We start from the raw sequence: 24,172 nt of genomic DNA on the forward strand, positions 1-24,172 counted from the left end.
CCGTGTGCCTCTTAGACATTTTCTTCTTTTTTTCCCCTGTTACTGGGGATTGAACCCGGGGTGCTTTACTGCTGAGCTACATCCACAGTCCCTTTTTAAATTTTTATTTTGAAGACAGGGTTTTGCTAAGTAGCCCAGGCTAGCCTTGAACTTCTGACCCTCCTGCCTCGGCCTTCCAGGTTGCTGGGATCACAGGTGTGTGCCACCACACCCAGCCAATTTATTGATTGATATTTCTTGTGGTCCTGGGGATGGAACTTGGGGCTTCACACATGCTAAGCCAGCGCTCTCACTGAGCCATGTATCCCCTCACCCCAGGAACTGTGATGGAGAAATGAAATACCATGTTTGTCAAAGCTGACGTGGTCGCCCACGTATTTAAAGCATTCTCTGCATTTGTGAGTGTGACCCTGGGCATCCTCTGCAGCCTGCTGAAGAGGGGCCTGGGTCATCAGCAAACCCAGGACTTCCTGCCTCATTCCCGCGGCTCAGCGTCTCCATTGCATTCAGAGCGCAGGCAGGGCCTGGCAGCCTGCAGAGGAACATGTTTCCAGACCAGGAGCTCCCACCCACCTGGGCGTCTCCTTGAGCTGTGGAGGCCTGGCACCTGGACAGAGGACACACTGCTGGCTGGAGTCTCTAGGAGGCTTCCTCGTGTCTCTGACGTGCTGTCGCTTGACCCCACAGCGCATCGGCTACCTTGCTGCTTCCCAGTGTTTTCATGAAGGCACAGATGTCATCATGCTGACGACAAACCAGATACGCAAGGTGGGCGCTCACCCCGGCCACGCTGGCCCTCCTGCCTCCTGTGCGACGCGGAGAAAGCCCAGAGGGTGGCCTGGAGGCTGTGGACCTGCAGAGCCTGTGGCTCCTCCAGCGAGCAGGCTTGGCCTCTGCAGACCTGGCGCTCGTGGGCCTGGCAGGACACCCCTGTCTTGTCTCCTCTGCTCGGTGCTGGAGGCGAGCTCCGGCAGCTCCAGGGGTGCACTTGGAGACTGGCCGTGTGGCACCAGCCCTTTCCTGCTCCCCTCCTACGGCCCCTGCCAGTGGGCGCTTTCTCCCATGTAGGTTTTTTGGGTGGTCCAGGAGTGTGAACCTCTACACTGAGCCATTACCCACTGTTTTATTTTTTATTTAGAGACAGAGTTTCACTAAGGTGCTTAGGGCCTCGCTAAGTTGCTGAGGCTGGCTTTGGACTTGCAATTGTCCAATTATCATGCCTCAGCCTCCTGAGCTGGTGGGTGATAGGTGTGGCCACTGTGCTGGGCTCCCCTGGGTTCTTTTAGGTTTTGTGAGGTCTGTACAGAGTTCTTACCTTTCTGGGATGGCCTTGAGACCACAGAGAAGACACTCCTCCCGGCCAGACCTCCTTGGGTGGAGGAGCCGCACATGTGGTGTAGTGAGGTCCTGGGAGCTGCCCTCGCTTTCCCTGGTGTCCTGCTCCGTTCTTGTTCCTGGAGATGAGTGCAGCCTTGGGCCAGAGCTCCAGCAGGCACCGGGCTTGCCCCTGGCGGTTCTGGGGGCAGGGCTGTGGCTTCGGGGCCTGGAGCAGGGCCCCCGGCTGGAGCTGCACAGGCATACTAAGCGGCTCCTCTCCCCTCTCAGGACCTGAGCAGCCCCAGCCAGTATGACACTGGAGTTGCGCTGACTGGCCTGTCCTGTTTTGTCACCCCAGATCTTGCCAGAGACCTGGCAAATGACATCATGACATTGGTGAGTTTCCAGCCCGCCTGCCAGCCCTTCCCCTTGTCCCATGTTTGGGTGCCTGGAACTTGGGGTTAAGGTGTCCCACCCAGAAGCTTGGCCGCGTGGAAACAGGTGAAGTGGTCCACGTGTGGCCTGGATGAGATGGGAGCTCAGCTGCTGTCACCCCTGGAGGGACCTGCTCGGGGTCACTTGAGTCCCTGCGTTTCTAAGTAAAGCTTGCAAACGACCCTGCTGGCAGGAGGAAGCTGGGGTCCAGTGTGTCAGGCCTGTGGGTCGCCTGTTTTCTTGCTGAGGTGTGTGCGGCCCTGGCCCTTCTCAGGGCCGGCCAGCTGCAGTGTGGTGAGGCCTCCCCCCTGCCCGGTGCTGTCCAGGTGTGGCTCTCCTCGGCACCAAGTCAGCCTTGAATCAAAGCCCTGTGGGCACAGCCCCTGCATACTGGTCACACTGGGGCCTGTTCCTCCCTTTTCCACATCAGGGTGTGGATAATGGCACCTCCCACCTGGTGAAGGTCATGTGTGGTCAGCCTTGACCACAAGAATGTGTGGGTGTCGGCTGATGGTCTCGGAGCTTGTTATGGCTGGCTTGGCTCCTAGATCAGGGTCAGCACACTGTGGCCCCAGGGCCATATCTAGCTGGCTGCCTGTTGTCAACCAAGTTTTAAAAATAAGTGACTGACTTGCCAGGCAGGATGGCAGTGCCTGCAGCCCCAGCTACATGGGCAGAAGGGCATGAGGGTCACTTGAGCCATCTCAAAAAAGAGGAAAAAATAAAAACTGAATTAAGCCAGGTTCTAGTAGCACCTGGGCGTGCCTGTGCTGCTGTCCTGTCCAGGGCAGAGCCTCAGTCATGAGGGAGGCCACCAAGCCCACAAGGCCGGAAACATCACCTCCGGGCCTTTCCAGACAGCTGGCTGGCCCGGAACTGGAGTGCTGGGCGCCACCCGTGGGGTGAGGGGCAGGTCCCTGGGCAGGGCGGGTTGCTTGATGGGGGAACTTGTGTCGACCCTGGGTTCTCTGTGCAGATGTCACACACCAAGCCGTACATCCGGAAGAAGGCGGTGCTCATCATGTACAAGGTGTTCCTCAAGTACCCCGAGTCTCTGCGCCCCGCCTTCCCTCGGCTGAAGGAGAAGCTGGAGGACCCTGACCCTGGTGGGTACCTTGCAGTCCGTGGGTGCTGGCCAGGTCTCCAGGAATGTGCAAGGGCATGTTATATGGGAGCATGTGGGTTTGTGGGGTGGTGATCCTAGTGGGAGCCCCTTGTCCCATGTGTTGTGATGGCCACCGGACACAGTAGACAGCACCTGAGGCCCAGCCTGGCCTGGCAGGCAGGAAGCCCACTGCATCCAGCCAGCAGCGGGTACAGTTGAGCTTGGGGTGCTCCTGGGATCCGGGAAGGGGTGGGGAGCAGCTCGATGACCCTATCAGAGCAACCTGGTATCCTGCCCGGGCGCCACCTCTGACCTTCTGGCCTTGTGGCCAACATTTGCAATGCAGCCACTGAGAGATGCAGTGATGAACTGTCATTTAGAACCCTGTGATAGAGAACCCTCACTGACAGGCAGTGAGGTCCCTTGTAGGTCTTTGGAGTACTTGAACCCCCAGAGGCCACACTTAGAGGTCAGGGGTGTGGAGCATGGGGACAAGGGACCCCTGGCAAGGGCCTTTACTGCCAAGCATCACCCGGGGGGCTCCAAGGTGGTCTGGCTGGGGAATCAGAGCATGTGGTGTGAGGATCAGAGGGCACCAGACACTGAGGGGCCTGGAGGTGCCTGAGGCTGTGAGGGCATCCCTGGCCCATCTGCACATCCCTGCGGGGTGTGGTCAGCGGGGCAAGTCAGGCAGCCTGCATCCAGCGTTCCACAGTGAGGTGGTCACTGTGGTGGCTGTCCCAGGCAGAGGCTGGATGGACCTCACTGAGGAGTTGAGACCAGGCCCAGAACTGGGTACTGTCACAGGTGACCAAGTGCCTCAGGCCCAAGGGAGGCCGGGGTTCAGGGTGCCCACTCAGGAAACGTAAGAGGTTGTGCGGAGGTCGGGGGTGTTTTTATCAGACTGCGTCTCATGGCATAGAGGGCGGGGCCTGTGCAAGGCAAAGCTGGCCTGGTTCAGGAGAGAACACCCACCCCTGGCACAGACTTCCCATCCTGTGGGGCAGAGCGGGAGTGCTGAGCTGAGCCACCTCCCCCTGGGCTGAAGGCTGATAGGTCCAGTCTCCCTCCCTCCACCAGAGCGGAGGCCAGAGGCTGCACTGGAGTGTCCTGGGCGTGTGCCACGTGGTGGAGTGCAAGACTCTGGGCCACCCCACTGCATGCTGACGCTGGGACCATGGACCCTACTCTCCTCAGAGCACTCTGTGCTCCCGTCCCTGTCACCAGGGCAGGGGCAGAGCTAGGGCCACACTCTGAGTTCTAGCTTGGTGGGAGCAGTGAACACTCAGAACTTTTTCTCCGGGGCTGGGGCTGGGGCTCCGAGGCAGAGCGCTCGCCTAGCATGCATGGGACATGGGTTCCCTCCTCAGCACCACGTGAATGTAAAATAAAGATGTTGTGTCCACCTAAAACTTAAGAATAATTATTAAAAAAGAAAAAAGAGAGAACTTTCTCTTTGATCATGAAGCCTGGGCTGTGATTTTCAAAGCAGGAAGGGTGTTTTTTGGGGGGTATTGGGTCTGAACCCAGGGTGCTTTTCCACTGAGCTGTGTCCCCTGCCCCTATTATCTGGAGAGAGACTCTCTAAGTTGCCCAGGCTGGCCTGGAACTTGCCATCCTCCTGCCTCAGTCTCCTAAGTGGCTGTGCAGACAGGGGTGGCCATCATGTCCACTCATTTTCTTTCTTTTTGTTTTTCTGCTCTTTTCTTTTTTGTGTTTTTGTTTGTTTTAGTTGTAGAAGGATACAATACTTTTTATTTTATTTATTTATCTGTTTGTTTATTTTATGTGGTGCTGGTGCTGAGGATGGAACCCAGGGCCTCATGTGTGCAAGGCAAGTGCTCACCACTGAGCCACACCCAGCCCTGGTCTTCTGCTTTTTTTTTTTTTTTAAGTTTTTTTTCTTTTAATTTTTTTTTTAAGAGAGAGAGAGAATTTTAATATTTACTTTTTAGTTTTCAGTGGACATCTTTGTTTGTATGTGGTGCTGAGGATCGAACCCGGGCCGCACGCATGCCAGGCGAGCGCGCTACCGCTTGAGCCACATCCCCAGCCCATCTTGTGCTTTTTTTGAAAGTTTTTTTGGGGAGATATCAAGGATTGAATTCGGGCACCCAGCCACTGAGCCACATCGCAGCCCTATTTTGTATTTTATTTAGAGACAGGGTCTCACTGAGCTGCTTAGGGCCTTGCTGTCGCTGAGGCTGGCTTTGAACTAGCGATCCTCCTGTCTCAGGCTCCTGAGCTGCTGGGATGAGAGGCCTGCACCACCGCATTGAGCTCAAGAGTCTTTTTTTAAATACTGTCAGACTTATAGAAACATGGAAGAAGTACCACAAAGAATTCTGACCCATGTACCCTTCCCTCAGCTTTTCCAAATCCTCTGTCAGTGTCTTCAGAGTGAAGCCTGTTGAAACAGGAGCGCCCCTTGGTCCCAAGCACCAAGTGCTGATTCGCTCCTTGGGCCTGGCTCTAGCCTCAGAGGAGGCTCAGGGACCCTTGAGCAGAGGAGGGGCCTGCCCCCAAGTCTTTCTGCCACCTGATGCCAGCCACATCGCTGACTAGCGACAAATTTGGGGGCTCCCGCAACCCCCTCACGTTCTACCCTTTGTTAGCGCACTCCCGTGCAGCCAGGCCTCAGCACCCCATGCATCCCTGCTCCCAGCCAGAGGCCCAGAGCCCTGGGGCAGGGCGCTCTGAGGCCCGGTGCAGGCGTGGCCAGGGACTCACTGGCCTGCCAGGCCTCTGCACTCCCCTGCCCCGCCCCCGCCGCCCTCCTTTGTGGTGGATGGCCCTTGGGAACCGAGACCTGGGGATGGGGTGTCATCCGGCTCCAAGCCCCTGGCCTTCAATCGCTGGGGGGTCTCTGTGTGCCGGCCCAGGCTCCTGGAGATCAACAGCGTGGCCACCAGGGTCTCGGGTGTGGGAACCCGGAGCTCAGGAGAAGGCTGGACGGGCTCTTATGTCTCATGACCCTTGGGGCCCCTTGTGAGCCAAGTCCCTCAGTCCTTGTCTCGCATGACTTTGACTCTGGATGATGGCAGGCACTGTTCTGGCTGCCCTGCATGGGTGTCCCGCGCAGGGCTCCATGGGCTCTGGCTGCTGGCTCGGGTGTCATTGCCAGGGCTTCCCTCTGCTGAGAACTTTCCTGGACTTGTTACCAGGGGGCAGCCAGCCCTGCACACCCTCAGCTTCCCCAGCCTCTGGGTCCATGCTGAGCCTAAATGGGCTTTTCCTGGCCCCTCCCTGAGAGGAGCAGCCTGGAGCCGGGTGCTGGGACTCGTGGTGTGTGCGCGCCAGCGCGTGGCTGCCAGGGGGTGGCACTGTGAGGCTGCTCTGTGCTTCTTCTCTGGCCTCTGGCTGTTGGTCTGGCGGGAGGCACCCAGACCCTCCCCGGCCACCAGCTCCCCTCGTGGCCCCTTCTCCGGTTCCTGTGCACCAGGCAGACCCACAGACACTTTCTTCCCTTGTGTGTCGTCCCCGATTGTCACTGCACATGCCTTGACCCAGATGGTCACCGAGGCCACTGGAGCCTCTGTGCTCCTGTGCCCGTCTGACTGCCGTTGGTTCCCTGCGCCACCTGTTCTCGCTGCCTCTTGCCAGGCTCGTCCCACCTCCACAGCGCCCACCGTTTCTCCAGCAACCCTGGCTCCTTTGTGGTGGGTGGCCCTTGGGAACTGAGACCTGGGGATCGGGTGTCATTGTCCTGGGGCCCCTTAGCACACAGACCCAGAAAGTGCATGTTGTCCACACCACACTGCAGTCCGCTGTGGCAGTGCTGGCTGGTCCTGTGCCTGTGCAGTCCACGAGCGGGTCCTCAGACGGCCAGCGCCAGCCTTGCGACGCGGGGTTCCCGTTAGCCAGGACAGCCCAATGGACAGGACACTCTTGTAGACGGGAGGGGCCCTTGAGGACAAGATGCTGTATGCTGTTGATGTGGGTGCCCTCTTGGTCCTCAGGGGTCCAGTCTGCGGCTGTCAACGTCATCTGTGAGCTGGCCCGACGAAACCCCAAGAACTACCTGTCCCTGGCCCCCCTGTTCTTCAAGCTGATGACCTGCTCCACCAACAACTGGGTGCTCATCAAGATCATCAAACTGGCAAGTGCCCCCTGGGTGTCTTCTTGCCCTCAGGGCCGCTTGAGCTGGCAGTGACACGCCCCTCTGTCCCCACAGTTTGGTGCCCTGACCCCTCTGGAGCCAAGGCTGGGCAAGAAGCTGATTGAGCCTCTCACCAACCTGATCCACAGGTAGGCCTCCCCTTGCATGCCTGGCTCATGGCTCCCAGAGCAGGAAGCCAGGCCCCGACCACCCTCATGCCATCCTGGGCTCTGGGTCCACCTTCCTGAGGAGGAAGGACTCAGGAAGTGTACTTTAGGCAAGTGCCTTGGCACCTGAGGGGTCCACTCTGTCTGTACTGCAGCAGTGGACGTGGCCCTGCTGTGCACTCTCAGGCAGCCCTGGCTCCTGATCTGTGGCGCTGTGCCAGCTGGTGGGCCCTGCACCCTGGACTCTGGCCTGTGGCCTTCTCTGCTTGGGCTTCTGTGGTTTGGGCTTGACACAGCACCGTGTGAGGATGTCGGAGTAGAGCAGACTCCTGCTGCCCGCCCACCCCTCACCTGTCCTCCCAGGGCCCGTCTTGTTTGTCCGAAGTCCTGGCCACGTGTGCTGACCTGTTGCTCTCCTCGGAGTGCCAGGTGGTACTGTGCGATGCTGGAGGAAGTAGTTGGGGACACTCTGTGGGCATCACAGGGTTCACTGGGTGCCGAGCAGAACCCCAAGCCTTCCACACCTGGTCACCTTTATTTATAAAGTAGTACCTTTGTCCTTCACACCAGCAGAGTGGCTAGATGTGGCGGGAGCCTGTGGCTGTGCGTCCGGATCCCAGCTGGGTCTCAGAAACCCAGGCTGCTCCCTGGTGCTCCCTGGGGACTCTAACTGCACTGCTGGTTAACTGTGTTTGTTTAAAGCCAAGGAAGACTGCCTCAAGCCCGGCAGAACTCACCAGAATCTTCAGTTCAATGTGTGCTCTGTTTGTAATAAAACGAGCAGGGAGAGGGCGGTGAGCTGGGCCCTGAGGTGAGGCCAGGGGGTGACTCTTGGTGGCCGTCACAGTGTGGCTGGGCTGGCAGCAGTGCTCTCCCTGTAAGCCTCCAGGGCAGTGCCCCCACCTGATGTCTGGGGCGACTCCCGGACCTTGTCCTCATGCTGCTTCTCTCCCTCCCCAGCACGTCCGCCATGTCCCTTCTGTACGAGTGTGTGAACACCGTGATCGCAGGTGAGCCCACGTCACCTCCTCTGGGGGTGCTGCCAGGCTGGCGTGAGTGTGCCAGGCCCACCCCTGGGTGTCTCCCTTGCTGAAGCTCAGGAAGGGAGACGGCGGAGTGGCCAGATAGCTCTAGAGTGGCCAGATGGCCCCTAGAGTCAGGTGGCCCACTGTCCCCTTGACCCTGGTGTCCATGAAGGTCTCTGAGGTAGCTCATAGCCCAGCCCTCTTTGGAAATGTGGGGTTTCCCATCTAAGGGGACAGAGCCCAGTTACCCAGCCCCTGTCACCTGGGATCGGCAACCTGCTGCTTCAGGCCCCTCCCACAGAAGGGACCCAAGGTTTCGTGCCGTTTTGTCTGTGGATACTGAAGTTTGGTTTCACCAGGTTGCATAGGGTGGTAGGGGCTGAGCGGTGGCCGAGCGGTGGCTCCGTGATGCACACTCACCTGGCATGTGTGAGGTACTGGGTTCGATTCTCAGCACCACATACAAATAAATAAAATAAAGATCTAGCAATTTAAAAAAGTCTTAAAATTAAAAATAAACAAAAAAACCAACTCTGCACAGGATGGGGCCAGCGCTCCTCACACCTGGCCAGGTTGGAGGGACCGGATGCTGTGCGTTCCCAGTTGTCTCGTGCCCCTTGGGGTTGTGTGTCTGACCCAGCACTTGTGCGTGGCTGCCGAGCCAGAAGCCCTCCAGCCTCCCCTGCTGCTCCTTGTTGGAGGAGCAGAGTTCTTGCCACTGCCTGGCGCCCTGTGTCTCTTGCAAACTGGTCGTTAAACCTGGTGGCCCATGAGAATCGAGTCTCGGTGCCCACCTAGTGGGGTGCCCTGGGCGGGGGCAGAAAGCTCTGGTGTTGGCTGTGGTGCGGGTGGCCACCTCCCACACTCCTGAGGTGATGTCATAAGACACTGACGCGCATTCCGTGCTGGCAAGAGGAGAAGTAGGGCCACGCCACAAACAGGGAGGGCCAGTGGGCATCGGGGTGAGGCATAGGCAGACCGGGGGAGGGTGGAATTTGGCCAAGAGAATCGAGTGGCCCTGACAATGAGGTGGGGAGTTCCAGCTGCAGGAGGGGCCTGGCGCGCCTGGAGCAATGGCTCTTGGGTGATTGTGCTGGAGTCAGGACGGGACATGGCCCGACACTGTGGAACTTCCCTGGATGGGAGTGACTGATGCCTTTCCGGCTGTGATCTACTTTTTTGGTTCATATGATTTCAATTGGCCAAGGGCAGGACCAGGACCAAGGGCAGCCTAAAGTCACAAACAAAATTAGGGGTTCAAAGACCCCCAGGCCTGGAGCCCTGCTGAGAGTCCCCAGGTCTCAGCAGGTCTCAGCACGGGCCGTTCTCCCAGCTGGGGTTCTTACAGTGACAGGACCCAGAGCAGAATCAGAGGTGGGAACCGCATGTGGAGGCACTTGGGGACCAGGCAGGGCCTCCAAAGTCTCCTCCCAGGGAGTCCCACAGGGTGGACTTGGTCCCCACAACACACCTGTGGAAAGTCACTGGGAGCTCACAGAGACCCAGCACCTGGGGTCAGTGGGGGACATGCGGCCCCTCTGCCTGGGGCGTGCTGAGATCCCAGATCCAGAGGCGCCCAGGGGCTGAGTGGAAGCCACACTGTTGGCCCCAGGGCTCAGGCCCAGGAGCCCCTCCTGTCACGAGGGGTGGAGTCCCCAGGGCCAAGTCCCCAGACGCTCAGGCCAGCCTCAGCCTCAGGCTGTGGGGTGGGCTCTGGGGTGGGCTCTGGGCCCCCCAGAGCTGCTGAGCCTAGCAGTTCCCAGGGCAGCAGCCCTGCTTGTCACACCCCTGGGCTAGGGCGGGTGCCAGGACCCCGCTGCTAGCCGTGGGTGACGTGCCTGTCTGTTGCAGTGCTCATCTCCCTGTCCTCTGGCATGCCCAGCCACAGTGCCAGCATCCAGGTACGTGCAGCACCCTGCTCTGGGGTGGGCTCTGCCCGTCCCCACCCTCACCCACCTAGCAGTCTCGTCCCATGTGAGCCTTGTGCCCACTCCCAGCTTGGGCCTGTGCACCTTTGTAGTGCACACGGAGGTGTCGAGGGAACTGTGGCCCTGTGTTCCCAGTGACAGGCAGGGCTGCTGCAAGCTGCCCCGGAGCTAAATCAACTGCGGAGCTTCCTGGGGGCTCTTGGCACCTGCTGCACCCAGGGTGTCCCTTTCTTGTCACTTAGAAGATGGCCATCCTGCTGCTGAACTCCCCCTAATCCCTGTAGTCATGGGCCCATTGCCCAGTGCCTCGGAGCTCTGGGCTGCCGGGCCCCTGGCTGACCTGGCTGGGGATCACTGGGTAGTCACCTCAGGTCTGTCTTGGTCACCGAGGTGAAGGAGGCCACTGTGTCCCAGCCCCTTCTCAGAGGCCCCATCCTGCTGGCCCACGTATGCTGGCCCATGAGGGTCTCTTGCTGGCAGGGTCCATGTGGTCCATGCTGGCTTGCATGCCCTGGTGCCTGCAGACCCATTGCCATCCTGCTATGCAGGCCCTTGGGGAAGGGCCCTGGCCTCAGGGGAGGCGGGCAGCTTGGTGGGATGGGGGTAGGGCGGGCCCACCTCAACCAGGTTCATCCTGCTGTGGGAGATGGAATCAGGTGCCCTCCTCTTTTCAGCTCTGTGTTCAGAAGTTAAGGATCCTGATAGAAGACTCGGATCAGAACTGTAAGTCTCCCTCTCCTCCAGCTCTTGTTCCCGTTTCCCAGACTCTGGGGTGCGAGGCCTCTGAAGCCTTAGAAGAGGGGCGGGGGTTGTGGAGGCCAGGGGTCCTACACAGACTCTGTGAACAGACCAGCACCAGCGTCAAGACAGATGCTGCCCCAGCTCTGGGCCTGGGCAGCACTCCCCTGGACCTGTGTGCTCGGGCCAGGCCCTCCGGTGGCTCTGTGGGCTGTGCCCTGTGCACGTGTCTGCAGGCTGACGGCTGCAGCCCAGGCCAGGGAACCAGAGGGGCCGTGTTGCAGGTAGTGAGAGATTCCACAGGTGGGCAGAGCCAGGGGAGGCTGGGTCGTCTTAATAGGACAGGTGGCATGGGCTCCCAGGGCTGTGGCCATGATGCCTTTCTGCTGCCCGCACTGTCCTTGGGGCTTCTGTTGAGGAATCTGGCTCAGTGGTACCATGTGGCACCTGGGCTCAGATGACTCCCTCAAGCTGGGGTTGTAGTCCCCAGGTCGCTGTGGCTCTGCTCATCTCTGCTGTGGCTCAGAAGCCCCTGAGGCTGGGCACGCGGGCCCTGGGCAGTGAGACCTCGCCGCAGCAGCAGGCTGCAGGCCCGTGCCCATGGACAGGCTGCTGTTTGCAGCTCCGGTTTCTGTTTTGTTCTGCTGGTCCCAGGGACTGGACCCAGGAGTGCCCAACCACTGAGCCACCTCCTCAGCCCTTCCTATTTTTTATTTGGAGACAGGGCCTTGCTAAGTAGCTAAGGATGGTCTTGAACTTGTCCACGTCCTGTCTCTGCCTCCCAAGCTCCTGGTTTAGTTGGCGTGTTCGCCCCATGGCCTCAGGCTTGGCCTCTCTCTTCTCCATGGCCAAGTGTGGGCCAGTCAGGTTTGGGCAGTAAACACCAGGGCCTGTGGGCACCGGATGGGGCACAGATCCCTGTGCTTCCTGATGGGCGTGGGAACGAAGGCGACATTTGTCCGTGGATGGAGAGTAATGGCTGCTAGAACTGGAGGGCAGGTGGGGGTTGCGAGTTCCTCCCCTGTCCCGCTCAGAGGCCCCTCTCCCGTGGACCGTGCAGAAGGCCTTTGTGTCGTGTTGTGGAGCCTTGGCCCTGGCTCCTGGGGAGGGCCACAAAGCTGGGAGGTGCTGCCGGGTCCACGAGGCATCACGTTCTCTGTCCATGGCTGACAGCTTCCATCTCCCCACAGTGAAGTATTTGGGGCTGCTGGCCATGTCCAAGATCCTGAGGACGCATCCCAAGTCTGTGCAGGCCCACAAGGACCTCATCCTGCAGTGCCTGGATGACAAGGACGAGTCTATCCGGCTGCGGGCGCTCGACCTGCTCTACGGGATGGTGCGCCTCAACCTTGTGCCAGCCCCGGGGGCACATGGGGCTCACGGGCCCTGGCAGGGTTAGATGGTGGCCAGGGGCCTGCTGGATTTCGGGCATGGTGGGGACAGGCTCTGGGTGAGCCGCTGTGTGCCAGCTGGGCTTCCTCCTTGGCCCCTGTCCTGCAGGGAGGCTACCCAGTGTCGACTGCGGATTCCTCTGGGTTGAGGGAGTGCGTGCCTGCTAAGTGCAGACCCTCGCCTTTCCCCGCTAGGTGTCCAAGAAGAACCTGATGGAGATCGTGAAGAAGCTGATGACCCACGTGGACAAGGCTGAGGGCACCACCTACCGAGACGAGCTGCTCACCAAGATCATTGACATCTGCAGCCAGTCCAACTACCAGTACATCACCAACTTCGAGTGGTCCGTGCCCACGCCTCCTTGGTGTCCTGCATGGGCCGGTGCTTGTGGTCCCTGGGGCGCCTCTTACAGGCTCTCCCTGCAGGTACATCAGCATCCTGGTGGAGCTGACCCGGCTGGAGGGTACCCGCCACGGCCACCTCATCGCTGCCCAGATGCTCGACGTGGCCATCCGCGTGAAGGCCATTCGCCGGTTTGCAGTGTCACAGATGTCCGCCTTGCTGGACAGCGCCCACCTGGTGGCTAGCGGCACTCAGCGGAATGGGATCTGCGAGGTGCTCTATGCGGCTGCCTGGATCTGCGGGGAGTTCTCGGAGTGAGTGGGGCAGGCAGTGGACACCGTGAGCCTCAGGGATACCGGGATGTACCAGCATAGCCGTCCCCTGGCTGTCTTGCCGTGCACGCCTAGCTCGACTTTCCGCTGAAGTGTGGGTTTGTCATCAGCTGGGACTCGGGAGTTGCCACAGAAATCTGTATATCTGATAGGATCACTGCTGCCCTGTTGCCCCTGCAGGGTCCTGTCCCTGTCCCCACTGCCCTTGACCACTCTCTGCCCAACCCCAATGGCAGCTGTTTGCCCTGCCTGGGCCTGGCACCTCAGCGAGGGTGCCTCACCTCTGGACTCCCAGGAAGGGCCGCGGCCCACAGACGTGTGGTTCTGCCATTTCTCATGGGGGGAAGGTTTGATCACGGGAGGGGACGGAGACAGCGAGGCAGGGCGCGGGCCTGGCCTGTCTCTGTGATCGCTGGGCACTTCCGAGTTTCCCCTTGTGGCCCATGAACTTCCCAGGTGGCCAGTCCCTAGGGCGTGGCTTTTCTTTCCTTTGCACGTCTGTCTTCTTGGCTGCGCTGTGAGCGTCCTGTCTGGGCCGTGGTCTGTCGGCTGTGTCCCGTGACATGCCATTATGGTTCCTGGTTCTTCAAGTCCGTCTCAGCCCTGCTGCTGGCCCAGGGAGGCCCGCGCCCTTTCTGGCTTCTCCCTGTGTGCATGCGTGGCTCCCCTCACTGTGGCTGTGTCCCCCAGGCACCTGCAGGAGCCCCACCAAACACTCGAGGCCATGCTGCGCCCCAAGGTCACCACACTGCCTGGCCACATCCAGGCTGTGTATGTGCAGAACGTGGTCAAGCTGTACGCATCCATCCTGCTGCAGAAGGAGCAGGCAGGGGAGACCGAGGCTGCCCAGGAAGTCACCCAGGTGATGGTGGAGCGGCTGCCCCAGTTTGTACAGAGCGCAGACCTGGAGGTGCAGGAGCGGGTAAGGCTGGAGTTGGGGGAGGGTCCAGCCCCTGAAAGAGCCCTGCACAGCCTTGAGGGTGTCTGTCCCTGGCAGTGGTCAGGTTGCAGGGAGTCTTATTTCTTTTCAAAGACCTCTGTTGTGGCTTTCCCAGTTGGGGCTCAGGGAGGACAGTAGGACATGGCCACCTTGGAGGTGGCCACTAGGGTCCAGGGGCATCTGCTGCCTCGTGTGGGAGCCGGCTACTTGAGTGCTGGCACAACAGGAGGACGAGGTGTGGACGGCGGCCTAGGCGTGGGGTCCAGTGGGGGGCCTGCAGTGTCATCCGTAGTGCGGGCAGTCAGCCCTGCTGGGCCAGGTATGCGGTGCCTGCCTGATGGCCGAGGAGGCCTAGCCAGGGTGTACCTGAGAGTTCTACACAGATGTGTGCCCTGGCGTTGACAGGGCCAGCTGTGTCCCTCAATGTATGGTCACTGACCTCCAAGAGAGCCCAAGCTGTCTTGTCTATCTGTGTCCCAGCCTGAGCTAGAGGAGGTGCAGCTGGACTGCCACAGGATCCCCGGGAGGCAGTGTGGCTGTCTGTGGGCACTTTCACTGACAGCGAAGCCCCCTTTTGTCACCATCCCCACACCTTAAAGAGACAACTGTGGAGGCGGGTGGGTATCTGGCCAGTGGCTTCCCACAGGGAGTGGGCAGGCCTTACCAGCCCCGGGGGCCGGGCCACCCCAGGGCCCTGCGTCACCGCTGTTCCTTTCCTAGGCGTCCTGCATCCTGCAGCTGGTCAAGCACGTGCAGAAGCTGCAGGCCAAGGGTGTGCCTGTGGCGGGAGAGCTCAGTGCCCTCTTTGCTGGGGAGCTAAACCCAGTGGCCCCTAAAGCCCAGAAGAAGGTCCCGGTGCCCGAAGGGTGAGCACACAGGGAGCAGGGGGCAGGGCGCATGGCGAGACTGACTGGCCTTGGGGGCCGGCCTGCACCCTGGGTAGGAGGGGCGCAGGAGGGCGACGGCGGGGGGCTGTGTGGCTGGTGGGGTGTGGCAGCCTAGGCCACACTGGGCAGGGCTGGCTGTGCCTCTCCCTGTCTCCCCTAGACTGAGAGTGGCCTGAGCTGCTTTGGGTCCCCAGGGCACAGGGTCAGTGCCAGATGGCAGGGTCACCTGGCTCCTGGCCCTGCTCTGGCTTTCCAGCTCTGGCCTCTTTCCTGAGGGGCAGCGGTGTCTTTGCCTCATCTGGCCTGTGGGGATGGCGGGTGCTGGTGTTCAGGGCTGCCACCGGCTGGACATGCGGCCCCCACTGCTCAGGTGCCGCAGTGGCTGCCGCAAGGGTGGCGGTGCCATGACCTCCCTGTCTGCACAGCCTGGACCTGGACGCCTGGATTAACGAGCCACCCTCGGACAGTGAGTCTGAGGATGAGAAGCCCAAGGCCATCTTCCACGAGGAGGAGCAGAGGCACACTCGGCACCGGCCGCCCGAGGTGGACGAGGAGGAGCTGGCCCGGGTGAGTACGTCAGGGCCTGTCCTCTCGGGCTCTCTGAGACACAGGTGTCCCTTTCAGCACAGCCTCCCAACAGCCAGTCCTCCGGTTGGCCCTGTCAGACCAGGAGCCGTGTCCAGCTGTCCTCCTAGGGGCACTGAGTGCACAGTTGATGTTAGGGTTGGGCTTTGACTGCCCACGGGCCACCTGGCAGCCTCCTTTGTCCTGAGCTTATGCTCCCACCTCATCCCTTCCACGGGGGCAGGAGCCAACCTCTCAGGCCTCCTCCACTGCACCCTGTGCTCAGGTGAGCTCCCAGGTGAGAGCTGGGGACAGGCCAGGACGACGAGGTCTCTGTCTTGGTGCTGCCCCAGGAGCTGGGCGCTCTGGGCCAGTCGCTGCCCCTCTCTGAGCACTTCTTTCTCTCCACTGCCTTCTCTGCCCTGCTTGGGCCATGGTTTCCTTGTTGGTAAAACTGACAGAAAAACAGGTCAGCTTCCCACGGGGTTTGGGGCCCTTGGATCTGGCCCAGTGTCTGGACGCCCCGCTGTGTTCCACTTGTGTCCATGTGTCTTGTTTCTACAGCGCCGGGAGGCCCGGAAGCAGGAGCAAGCCAACAACCCCTTCTACATCAAGAGTTCTCCATCCCCACAGAAGGTGAGGCTGGGCCCAACAGCCTCCCTCTCCTGGGAGCACACTTCTGTGGGATAGTGGGCCGCGTCCTGTAGACTGCTCAGGGGGGCCGCAGGCTGCGGGACTCCGACGGGGCCAAGGGAGGGGGCAGAGCTGAGGCCTCTGGATGGGAAGGGTGCCCATCATGTGGTCCTTCTGGTGCTGCAGGAAAGGGGGTCACCCCCCCCTTCAGTGTGCCCAGCTGTCCACAGGAGGCGCTGGCTCACGCGGGCAGCTCCTGGAGTGGAGTGGGGTCCTCAGTGACTGTGGAACCTTGAGGAGCTGCTGGGCTATTTCAGTGGGCCACTTGTGTCTGCTTGGTCCTGGCCACCCTGGGGCTGTGGGGGTCCTTGCTTTGGGCTTAAGCACATGTCACCTGCCGCAGTCCGGCTGCAGCAAAATAACCGGGGGGTGACGAACAACTTGTGTAGATTGATACAGCAGGAGTGGGAGCCCTTTATTGTGGGACAGGAGGGGTATTTATACATTCCACACAGCCTATCTTAATTAGCATAAACTAGATACAGCAGCAACCAATAAGGAATCTCCACACTTAATGAGTCGGTGGAGTTACTTCACAAACCACTCCCTCTGGCATTTTGCCAGGCGCCATCCAGACTTGTTTACAGACTCTAACAGTCACCGTTCAGTTTGGGGGAAAGTTGGTAAGAATTCTGATTTCCTGTGACCTCGTATGTGACCAGACCTCCCGTCTGCAGGAAGACGCACAGCACAAAACGAGCTGGGCTCCTGCTCCTGGTCCCTGGGGTGGGCTCTCCTCACACGTGCCCACCACCCCCAGACACCCTGCAGCGTGCCGCTGACGCCATGAATTGTCTTCCAGAGATACCAAGATGCGCCAGGCGTGGAGCACATCCCCGTGGTGCAGATCGACCTCTCCGTCCCGTTGAAGGTCCCAGGCAAGTGTGCTGGTTTGCAGGGGACACATGTCACATGGGCCGGGGGTTTCCCGCTGCCCCCCGCAGAGTCCCCCACTCATCCCTGGGCTGCCCATGAGGCCGGCTCCTGTCGTGGACGGGTGAAGTGCGTGGCTCGGGCTGAGTGCGCGCCCCACAGGGCTGCCCACGTCAGACCAGTACGTGAAGCTGGAGGAGGAGCGCAGGCACCGGCAGAGGCTAGAGAGAGACAAGAAAAAGAAGAGGAGGAAGGAGAAGGAGAGGGAGAAGAAGGGCAAGCACCGCCGCCACAGCTCACTGCCCACGGAGAGCGAGGAGGACATCACCCCTGCCCAGCAAGTGGACATTGTCACTGAGGAGATGCCTGAGGTGAGCCCCGCCTACCCAGCAAAGGGATGCCACATCCCTGCCAGAGCTCTGGCCCCCACTGCTGCTGTCTTCCTGGGTGTGAGAGTGGCCACCAAGTCAGCGCTGTCCTGTGTGTCCACCTCACACCTACCTCATGAGACCAGAGCCCCTTCTGTGGCCTCCCTGGGGGTATGTGTCTACTCCGTGACCCTGCAGCCCTGCGCGTGGCTCTGATGTCCTCCCTGTAGAGACGTGGCACTGTTGCTGTGGGTGGCCTCGTGGGGGTCAGGTCTGCTGTTTCGGGCTGGATCCCGCCAGGCCCTGAGTTGCTGGTTAACTGGATGCTGAGTTCCTCTGTTCCCCCAGAATGCATTGCCCAGCGACGAGGATGACAAAGACCCCAACGACCCGTACCGGGCCCTGGACATTGACCTGGATAGGTGAGCAGGGGTTCAGCTTGCTGGTGCCCTGCGGGCTGCAGTCAGGCTGCGTTCTGCAGTGTTATGGGTGGGCCCTCCAACCCCCAGCGTCCTCAGCTGCGAGCCCGCTCCCAGGGACCTGGCAGGAGAGCACACGGCCTTTACAGACGTCAGGGAGAGACGGGGCAGGCCCTTTGGAGGCAGGTCAACCAGGCCTTTCTTGGGTGCTGGGATGGGAGTAGCACCCCCACTCTGTGACCTTGCAGGACCACATAGTGCTGGCAGCACCATGGGGCTCGCTGCACCTCATGACCTCATGCCTCCCCCCCTAAGGCCCTTAGCCGACAGCGAGAAGCTTCCCATCCAGAAACACAGAAATGCGGAGGCCTCAAAGTCACCCCCAAAAGAGGACGTTCCTGTGGTAGAGAAGAAGAGCAAGAAGCCTAAGAAGAAGGAGAAGAAGCACAGAGGAAGGGAGAGGGAGAAGAAGAAGGAGGAGGAGAAGGTACGCTGGCCGGCCGGGCGGGCCTCCCCGCAGCCCCAAGGTTGTGGGCAGCGGGGCAGCTGGTGTTAGCAGGGAGTGGCCCTCAGAGTCAGGCTCCACCTATGGAGATGGGGACCTAGTGCAGGACCTCACTGATGCGGGGCGAGCAGGAGTGACAGTGAGAGGCGCCTGTGTCCAGTCCTGGGAGACCTGCCGCCACCCAGGCAGGGTGCTGCTCAACGCCCCGCGTGGGCATCCGCGTAGAAAATGGGTGGGGTTTTGTTTGTTTTTGTGGTACCGCGGCTTGAATCCAGGGCCACTTAACTGAGCCACACCCCAGCCCTTTTCTGTATATTCTTTAGAGGCAGGGTCTTGCAGAGTTGCTGTGTGCCTCACAGTCTGCTGAGGCTGGCTTTGAACTTATAATCCTCCTGCCCCAGCCTTCCGGGGTGCTGGGACTACTGGCCTGGCCTCTGCTCTGCGCCTGGTTAAAGTGGGCGGGTTCTGAAGGACTTGGGCGTGGGGCACCTGCCGCCCTTCACAGCTGGCAGCCGGGGCTGTGGGCTTCTGCATCGGGGCTCTTGGAAGTGGAGCACATCTGGACATCGGTCCTCCTGGGCCTTAGAACAAGAGCCAGAGCGGGGCTGTGCCTGCTCCTGTGTGCCAGGAGCTGCAGGGCAGACGACTCTGGGCCCTGAAGGGCAGGGCCAGCGCTCTCAGCCCTGCTGGCCCTGTACCCTCCCCCATGGTCCACCCCACTTTTGCTAACAACCTGTCTCCTGTGGTTTCAGGGCGAGGACTTGGATTTTTGGCTGTCCACCACCCCACCACCTGCCACTGCCCCTGCCCCGGGCCCATCTGTGGTAAGAGGCTGATGGGGTCTGTGCTGTCCCTGACGTGTCTGGAGGTCTCACCCCAGCACTATCCGGGAGCATGTGGGGGTGTGGGTGCAGCCTGGAGCACAGCACTTGGGGTCTCCTTGGCCAGGCCTTGCAGCCCCCACCTCCTGGCCTCTTGGTGTCTGCAGCTGCCCACCCTGTGGGATCCCGTGGTTGGCCAGGGAGAAATGAGGCAGGGTAGGTCCGCAGGCTCCATGTCACTGGGAGGGTGGTACCCAAGCTTTCCTGTCTCCCTTTTGAGCCCACCCCCTTGCAGCCTGGTGACCTGCTGGTTCCCTGCAGGAGGAGCCCGGTGTGAACGCTGTCGTTACTGCGAAGGATGAGTGTGAGGGTCCCAGGACAGAAAAGCCCGAAGACCAGGAGGAGGGTGCCGAGCGTGACACAGAGCACGACGCAGAGAGGGTGAGGTGCCACGCGGTTGGCAGCTGGGCAGCCCGAGGCTGCAGGGTGGGCACAGTGCGCATGGGTGCAAGGTCACGTGGGAATGGCCAGGACTGCTGGGGCCTGTGGGCAGTCTGCCTGGCCTGGCCCCCGTGACTAGTCTCACAGCATCTTTTTGTCCCTATTGTTACCATTTCCCCCGAGTGCTTGAGACTGAAGCCAGGCCCCCCCCCCCCACCAGACAGGCACTCTGCCACTGGGAGGTCCACCCACTGGGTGAGCCACCCACGGGGGAAGTCCCGGGACAGAGCCCAAACTCTCCCTGGTCCAGAAACACTCCAGGCACAAGAAGAAGCACAAGAAGGAGAAGGGGGACCGGTCCAGAGACAAGAAGTCCAAGAAGAAGCCCCTTCAGCACGAGGTGGCAGCAGGGGAGCCGGTGGAGAACGGCGCTGCTGAGGAGGAGCCCCTCCCGGTGAGGGTCTCCTGCCATCACCCTCCCGAGGGGCTCCTGTGACCTCCACTGACTGGAGAGACCCAGAGGGTTCTGGAAGCCTGCCCATGGGTGTAGCTGAGGGTGGGGTGGGCCAGGGGCTGGAGGCAGCCTACGGTAAGACCCAAGGGCACCACCGGGAGCCTCTGCTCCGCAGAGCATTTCACGCCCAGCCCCAGGCAGCACCACAGCCCCAGGTCCTTGTCACCCACGCTGACTAAGTCCTTCTTTCCCAGCCCATGTCCAGCTACTGCCTCCTTGCCGAGAATTCTTACATTAAAATGGTGAGTGATGGTGCTTCCAGGGGGTGGGGGCCCCTGGGGCAGAGAGTGGTGGGAAGCCTTGAGGGACAGATGGCAACTCCACGGGCCACCAGAGGCTCCCAGGTGTTCCCAGGGAGGTGGCACTTAGGCTGTGAGACAGACCTCACTTCCAGTGCGTGTAACAGACATGCTACCGGTGGCCAGGCTGCCCGAGGTCAGCCCTGTGCTTACAGAAGATGTCCAGGCCTCCCAGCCACTTGGGAGGCTGAGGCAGGAGGACAGCAAGTTCCAGGCCAGCTTCAGCAACTGAGACCCTGCCTCAAATAAAATAGTAAGGGCTCCAGGGATAGCTCAGTGGTGCAGCACCCTGGGTCAGTCCCAGTGCTGGAAACAGAAAACAGCGGGGCTCAGGCTGTGGGCAACCCCCAGCCCTGCCTCCTGCCCTTCACCCGCCTGGGCACGGATCGCTTTTAGTTGGCAGAGAAGCAATTTCCTTGCCCTGCAACAAGCTGGCGGCCCTCAGTCCTGTCCCTGGGCTTGCTTCCTGCAGACGTATGACGTCCAGGCCAGCCTGCAGAAGGACAGCCAGGTCACGGTGTCCGTCATCCTGGAGAACCAGAGTAGCAGCTTCCTCCAGCACATGGAGCTCAGTGTGCTGGACTCACTCAACACCAAGATGGCGCGGCCAGAGGGCTCCTCTGTCCACGACGGCGTCCCCGTGCCCTTCCAGCTGCCGCCTGGTGAGCCACCTGCGCCCCATATGGCCTTCTCTCCTCAGCCTCCGGGGGCCAGGATCGTGATCCAGACCTTAGGGTGCTGGCGGCGGCAGCGGCCCACGCCTCGAGCCTCTGGGGTCTCGCAGGCCCTCAGCACTGCGGCCCGAGGCAGAGAAGCCAGTCAGGGTCCAGGCTGGGACTCTAGCAGGCCTTTGTTTCTGCCCCGTGTCTGTGCCCTCTCCTGGGGGATCAAGAGCTAGCCCCAGAGACAGAGCCGGAACCCCGGCTGAGCCCTGCTGTTGGTCTCCCCGTCCAGGCGTCTCCAATGAAGCCCAGTTTGTGTTCACCATTCAGAGCATCGTCATGGCCCAGAAGCTCAAGGGGACACTGTCCTTCATCGCCAAGGTATGTGTGTGCCACCGGGAACACAGTCCTCCTGGGGACACTGTCCTTCATCGCCAAGGTATGTGTGTGCCACTGGGAACACAGTCCTCCTGGGTCTCTGGCTAGTGTCCCTGGCCGCTCTACAGCCCGCAGTGCACAGAACCCTGCTGGTGCTGGCCCCTTCCCCCTGTCCCAGCGAGGGTGTTGGGGGTCCCCAGGGTTAGGGAGCCCCATGCTGGGGTGTGATCCCCACCAGCCCCACCTTCCTCCTCCACAGGACGCTAATGGGGCCACCCACGAGAAGCTGGACTTCAGGCTGCACTTCAGCTGCAGTGCGTACCTGGTGACCACGCCCTGCTACAGGTGCGGTCCTCTCCTGTGCAGGGGGCGACCCCCGGCCTGCAGGGCTGCTGCCCTCTTGGTGTGCAGAGGACATCTTGTGTCTTGACCTCCTCCTCTGGCAAGGACAGCAAGCATACTGGATGGGGCCACCTGAGTGCCCTCAGTTTGCCTCAGTGGCTTCTTGTAAGGCCATCTCCAAACAGTCCTATTCTGAGGCAGCGGGGTTAGGACACAGCATGGTCTTTAGGGGGCATGGCCAGTTCAGAGACCTCCCAGGCCCCTGGCTTGTGAGGCAGGCTCCACCAAGCCTCCTGGGGCAGGGCCCAGGCCCCTCACCTGTCGTCACTGGCCTGTTCTGTGTTCCTCCCACAGCGATGCCTTTGCCAAGTTGCTGGAGTCAGGGGACCTGAGCATGAGCTCAATCAAAGTTGATGGCATTAGTATGTCCTTCCAGAATCTTCTGGCAAAGATCTGTTTTCACCACCATTTTTCAGGTAAGGGATATGATGTGGTGGGTTCTGAGCGCAGCATGTGCATGCAGGTGGTCCCCCTTAGCTGGCCTGGCGTGTGTCGCAGGACCCCCCCAGGCCACGGCAGCCCTTGCTCACCTCAGCCAGCCCCTACACCTCTTGCCCCACTTGCCCCCATGGCTGAAGGCCACCTAGGGAAGGCCCTGCTCTGGGAGGGACAGCCCCGACTGTGTCTTGTTGCTTTCTTGCAGTTGTGGAACGAGTGGATTCCTGCGCCTCCATGTACAGCCGCTCCATCCAAGGCCACCACGTCTGCCTCCTGGTGAAAAAGGTGAGTGGGCACGGCTTCTGCACCCCTCAGGGGGCTCTTCTGCACCCTCAGGGGGCTCTTCTGCACCCCTCAGGGGGCTGCTGGGCCCTGCAGAGCTCCACGGGGCTCTCCACTCACCTCCCTCTGGGACCTCCGCCCTGTGGTTCCCTGGCCTAAAGGCAGGTCCCTTGCTCCCCTACTCTGCCCACCCTCTACGTGACCCTGCTCCTGGGGCCTGGGACTGGAGGGCAGGAGAAAAGGTAAACTGGCTGCCAGTTCAGGGCTTCTTGAATTCTAGTCTCCACCCCAGGCCACCTGCCACCCTCAGTGCCCCACAGCATCCGGTGGCTGCTCCCGTCTCTGGTGGGAGAGAGCCCAGCGTGCGCACTGCCCACGCGTGGTGAGCAGATCACCAGCACACCAGGACTCTGCCTAGCCTTCCGAGGCCCTGGGTTCCCCCGCAGCACGAGGCGGGCAGTGCGCGCAGGTGCAGGCAGCCTTGGCTCCGTTTCCCCAGGGTGAGCGCTCGGTGTCTGTGGATGGGAAGTGCAGTGACCCGACTCTGCTCAGCAACTTGCTAGAGGAGATGCAGGCGACGCTGGCCCAGTGCTGAGTGCCAGGCATGACGACTGGCACGTCTGGTGTGTCTCGCCTCTTCCTTGTCCTGTGCACTGTCCCTGTGCCCAGTGTTGGTCGAACTCCACTGTCACCTGTGTAGACATCCGCAATCCTATGTTGTGTTGATTTTCCTTTTTTACTTTAAATCTGTCCATTCTCTGGCAAGAAGCCCTGTTCCAGTCCCCAAACCAGCAAGGGGCTTCCCAGCTATGCTCCACGCCTCCAGTGTGGTCACTGGTGCTGCCAAGGAGCCCTTGGGACCACCAGGCCAGGACTGGCGGACCCCACGGCGAGGGTGCTTGGCAAGCAGGCTGCAGCTGATCTGGGGCCTGTCTTTCTGCTTCCCAGGCCTTTTCTGGGGGAGCCCCTGCTGTTGCTCTTTCCTCACACATCCCCACTGGTGGCATTTGTAGGGAGGTGAGCAGGCCGGCCATCACCAAGCTGCTCTCCCTAGACCCTGTGATGAGAAAACGGTTGTGCTGTCTGTACTCCTGGGTCCCCTGCGTAGGCCAGGCCTCAGGCATGAATCACTGACAGGCGAATCACATCCTAGCCCATCTGGGAATGGGGGTGGAGCCGGATGACCCCTTGTCCCTCTGCTCATCACTGAACACACCCAGGCTTGCCTCCACCTTGACCCTGTTGGGAGGCCCAGGTGGGGCTCAGGAGCGCCATTGTGTCCAGTGGTGGAGGACATGTCCCAGACGCCTCTCGGGCTGGATCCCCTGAAGAGCCCCCTCCTGGGCTGAGCAGCCACTAGGCAGGGCGTGAGGACCCAGCCAGCCCATCGCCCACAGACAGGCAGTGGGTGAGCCAAGTTCCTGAGATGGCTCCCCATGACGTTTTAACTGTTCCTTTTGATGGAAACGGTCACTTTAGCATGTAGGGTAATCTATTATGGAATCCCATACCGTGATTCTAGAACTTTGAAATTGTATGATGTTACACAACTATTTGCTATCGACATTCCCGTATAGACATATCACGCTGCTGTAATGATTTTGTGTCCAGATGATCCAATAAAGTTGCAGAACAGACTCTGCACGTTCCTCCGGCCTGTGTACGCCTTTCACCAGGGTCAGCACCCAGGTTGGGTCCCCAGCGTGCAGTCATGGCTCCTGGGCCTGGGGTGGTAGTGGGGGGGGAATCTCCAGCCTCTACCCATGGAGTGCTGTCAGGGTCAGGATCAGGCTGGAAGGGGCTGGC

The 24,172-nt window shown here is 60.6% G+C and overlaps 1 protein-coding gene across 2 annotated transcripts in view; it reads left to right on the plus strand.

Moving 5' to 3' along the window:
* Nucleotides 1–24,003, plus strand: part of Ap3d1 (adaptor related protein complex 3 subunit delta 1) — a 36,377-nt gene extending 12,374 nt beyond the window's left edge. For both annotated transcript variants that reach the window (XM_076852273.2, XM_076852266.2), the window contains 29 exons: nt 688–768; nt 1,606–1,713; nt 2,729–2,858; nt 6,817–6,956; nt 7,032–7,105; nt 8,084–8,133; nt 10,000–10,049; nt 10,751–10,799; nt 12,005–12,150; nt 12,401–12,549; nt 12,632–12,862; nt 13,571–13,802; nt 14,541–14,686; nt 15,133–15,274; nt 15,836–15,907; nt 16,767–16,842; nt 17,000–17,208; nt 17,554–17,627; nt 17,940–18,111; nt 18,882–18,953; nt 19,272–19,391; nt 19,702–19,845; nt 20,100–20,147; nt 20,677–20,866; nt 21,159–21,247; nt 21,504–21,589; nt 21,941–22,062; nt 22,290–22,369; nt 22,866–24,003. In XM_076852273.2, coding sequence (XP_076708388.1) covers nt 688–768; nt 1,606–1,713; nt 2,729–2,858; nt 6,817–6,956; nt 7,032–7,105; nt 8,084–8,133; nt 10,000–10,049; nt 10,751–10,799; nt 12,005–12,150; nt 12,401–12,549; nt 12,632–12,862; nt 13,571–13,802; nt 14,541–14,686; nt 15,133–15,274; nt 15,836–15,907; nt 16,767–16,842; nt 17,000–17,208; nt 17,554–17,627; nt 17,940–18,111; nt 18,882–18,953; nt 19,272–19,391; nt 19,702–19,845; nt 20,100–20,147; nt 20,677–20,866; nt 21,159–21,247; nt 21,504–21,589; nt 21,941–22,062; nt 22,290–22,369; nt 22,866–22,961 — 3,378 coding nt within the window. In that variant the 3' untranslated portion in view covers nt 22,962–24,003. The remainder of the gene's footprint in view (nt 1–687; nt 769–1,605; nt 1,714–2,728; nt 2,859–6,816; nt 6,957–7,031; nt 7,106–8,083; nt 8,134–9,999; nt 10,050–10,750; nt 10,800–12,004; nt 12,151–12,400; nt 12,550–12,631; nt 12,863–13,570; nt 13,803–14,540; nt 14,687–15,132; nt 15,275–15,835; nt 15,908–16,766; nt 16,843–16,999; nt 17,209–17,553; nt 17,628–17,939; nt 18,112–18,881; nt 18,954–19,271; nt 19,392–19,701; nt 19,846–20,099; nt 20,148–20,676; nt 20,867–21,158; nt 21,248–21,503; nt 21,590–21,940; nt 22,063–22,289; nt 22,370–22,865) is intronic.
* The last annotated feature ends 169 nt before the right edge of the window (nt 24,004–24,172 follow it).

This window comes from Callospermophilus lateralis, chromosome 1, assembly GCF_048772815.1.
Source record: "Callospermophilus lateralis isolate mCalLat2 chromosome 1, mCalLat2.hap1, whole genome shotgun sequence".
Classification (NCBI taxonomy): Eukaryota; Metazoa; Chordata; class Mammalia; order Rodentia; family Sciuridae; genus Callospermophilus; species Callospermophilus lateralis.